At 50.0% G+C, this 2,870-nt stretch overlaps 1 protein-coding gene across 1 annotated transcript; it reads right to left on the reverse strand.

The window, feature by feature from the left end:
* Positions 1-436: 436 nt before the first annotated feature.
* On the reverse strand, positions 437-1,366 carry LOC311176188 (olfactory receptor 14A16-like; the record flags this gene model as incomplete). Its single annotated transcript, XM_084241491.1, has 1 exon — positions 437-1,366. One exon carries the CDS (start codon positions 1,364-1,366, stop codon positions 437-439), a length of 930 nt encoding a protein of 309 aa, XP_084097617.1.
* Positions 1,367-2,870: the final 1,504 nt, after the last annotated feature.

Genomic DNA, 2,870 nt, shown 5'->3' on the forward strand with positions numbered 1-2,870 from the left:
GAGCAAAGCAGACAGAAGGACCGAAGTACACTGCTGAGGGGAGCAGCGGGCAGCAGGAGAGTTCTGCCCAACATGTGGGACCCTCCTTCCATGGCCGGGGAGCAGCCAGGGATCAAACCTGTGCCGCAGAGCCTGTGGGCAGCTTCGCAACCCAGCGCTCAACCACTGCGCCACCGGGGAGGCCCCCAGCTGTAACATGTAAAGAGAGAATTCATATCATGTATGTCACATGGATAGGTGTTTTGGAAATGGCTGCATTGGTTTAGGAAATAGAGATTTGAAGACTAGAACAATGTTAAAATTTGAAAAGGAAACCTGTAATGAAAAGTTTTATTTTACTTTAACATGCTGACTGGTAACAGTTAGTGGGAAAATGTAAATAACTGAGGGGCGCTTAAATGTAGATTGGGTAATTAGTTAATGAAAAAATTATACCTCAAATGCTGGTGTACTGGCCCTTCATCAGTCTCCCCACAGCCAATTTCAAGGCCTGGTTCCTCAGACTGTAGATCAAGGGATTAAAGGTGGGGGGCACCACCGTGTAGAACATAGAAATGACCAGGTCAGACATGGACAGAGTCACTGAGGTCGGCTTCAGATAAGCAAAGCATCCAGTAATCAAAAACAGCACCACAACCAGCAGGTGGGGAAGGCAGGTGGAGTAGACTTTTGCCTTCCCTTCTGTGGATGGGATCTTCCTGACAGCAGAGAAGATGTGCACATAGGAAATGACGATGAAAATAAAACAGCACATACCCCAGACCGCACTAATGAGAATGGGGACAAGTTCGCTCATTAAATTTCCAGAGCAGGAAATAGCCAATAACTGGGGGATGTCACAGAAGAACTGGGGGACCATGTTGGACCCACAGTAGGACAAGGAGAAGGTTCCAGCTGTGTGCATCACAGCATAGAGACCCCCACCCAGCCAGGACACAGCTGTCAGCTGCACACACCTGTCCCTGCTCATGAGGACGTCATAGTGCAGGGGGTGGCAGATGGCAGCATAGCGGTCAAGGCTCATCACCGTGAGCAGGTGAAGCTCTGTAACTACTGAAATAATCATCATAAAGACCTGGACGACACAGCCCAGGAAGGAGATGGAGCTGCTGTGCCTCAGAGAGTTGGCAATGGACTTGGGGACCGTGGCGGAGATGAGGCAGAGGTCCGTGAGGGACAGACCCCTCAGGAAGAAGTACATGGGAGTGTAGAGGTGCCGGTCCAGGGTGGTGATGAGGACGATGAGCCCGTTCCCCAGCAGGGCGCACAGGTAGACCAGGGAGAAGAGCAGCGGGTGCAAGAAGCCCATGGTCCCCTGGGTCGGGAACGCCAGGAGCACAAATTCTGGCATGACCGAGAGATTCATCCCCCTTGTAGCCGTCATGTGTATAACAAAATAAAGAGGAAGAAAACTTTGTCAAATCTTCCAATATTGAACATAAGTGCATTATCAGCATAGGATAATGATTCAATCTATTTAGCCGGTAATCACTCCTTCTTCGTCCCACGGAGTCTAGTACCATCACCTTTGTGTGCTGCTGTGTTCAAACTTTCATTTCCATCTCCTATGAGGTGACATTATCACACTGTCCAAACATGTCCTGAAAATTGGTGAAGGCTTGAAGATTTCAATTGACCCTATATCACTTTAAGAATTACAATCTCAAACCTCTCAACAATCCCGACTGACTGTCCCTCCCGACTGCCCCAGGTCCACAGCTCCCCCTCCTGCCCAGGCCCCGGCGTCTCCGCCCAGCACACCTTCCAGAGGTTGTCCAGGGCACAGACCCAGAGGACAAGTGACCATGCCCAGCCCCTCCCCACCCTGGAGAGCCTGTCCCTGCTCCTCCAGCACAGCCTTTGTCTGGGGAGGCCCCACAGTGACGGGTGTGCAGGGAGATGGGGTGTGCGGGTCCCTGATTTCCTGCCCCCAGGACACGACACTGTCCTAGTACTGAATGATCTGGACTCGGCGTCCCCGGGTGGCGTGTTCTGACGCCTCCTCTGTCAGATTCCTGCCCCAGTGTCCTCACTGCTGCCTCTAGCTCCGTCCCCTCGTCTCAGCTCCCTGCCCCAGACTCTCCACATCTTAGGACCCAGAGACCACGTTTCCCACAGAGTGTCCTCCTGGGTCACACCCACACGTCCCTCCTGCAGGATGGGCTTGTCCACTCTGGGTCCCTCCTTGCCCATCTGTCCCCCTCAGACTCATGCACATCTGTGAGTGTGGCTGTCCATGCTGGTCCCACGGCCCCGGGTCCCCCGTGTGCGGATTTGTTCCTCCCCCCAGTCCCGTGCATGAGTGGGGACGTCTGGACACAGGGCTGCCCTGCCCGCTCTCTTCCCCCTCCCCAAGCTCATTCTCTCTCCCCCTCTGTGGGGTGACAGAGGGGCATTCCCTGGGGAGGCAGGATTTTTAGGACAATATGGTAATATAAAATAATTGAATACATTGTTGGGAATAAATCTCGAAATTTAATACAAACAAGGAAATATATTAGGGTACTTAGTTGTTAATAATGTTGACATCTGTTGAGCGATTTATATACAAATTTAAAATGATAAAATATCATTTGACATCTATCTCCTCCAGGCCCTGTTTAAATATTGTGACTTTATTTTACAATATTACGAAAAATCCCTGAGTATGGAGTTGGGGAATATCCCAAGTTCAAGTCCATAAACAGTCACATGTCCCTGCCAGCCTCACTTTCGTGTCAGAGCCATTAAGTAGTCAATATGTTGCTGTAAATGTTACTGAGTATCTGCTTGACTCTTGCTGTCATGATGTTTAGGACAGAAATGCTTAACATTCTGAATTTAACAATAAGTATTTTTTTTAATTTTCTTTAGCATTTCTTCATTACACT

Source organism: Talpa europaea (genome assembly GCF_964194135.1).
Source record: "Talpa europaea genome assembly, chromosome: 8".
NCBI lineage: Eukaryota > Metazoa > Chordata > Mammalia > Eulipotyphla > Talpidae > Talpa > Talpa europaea.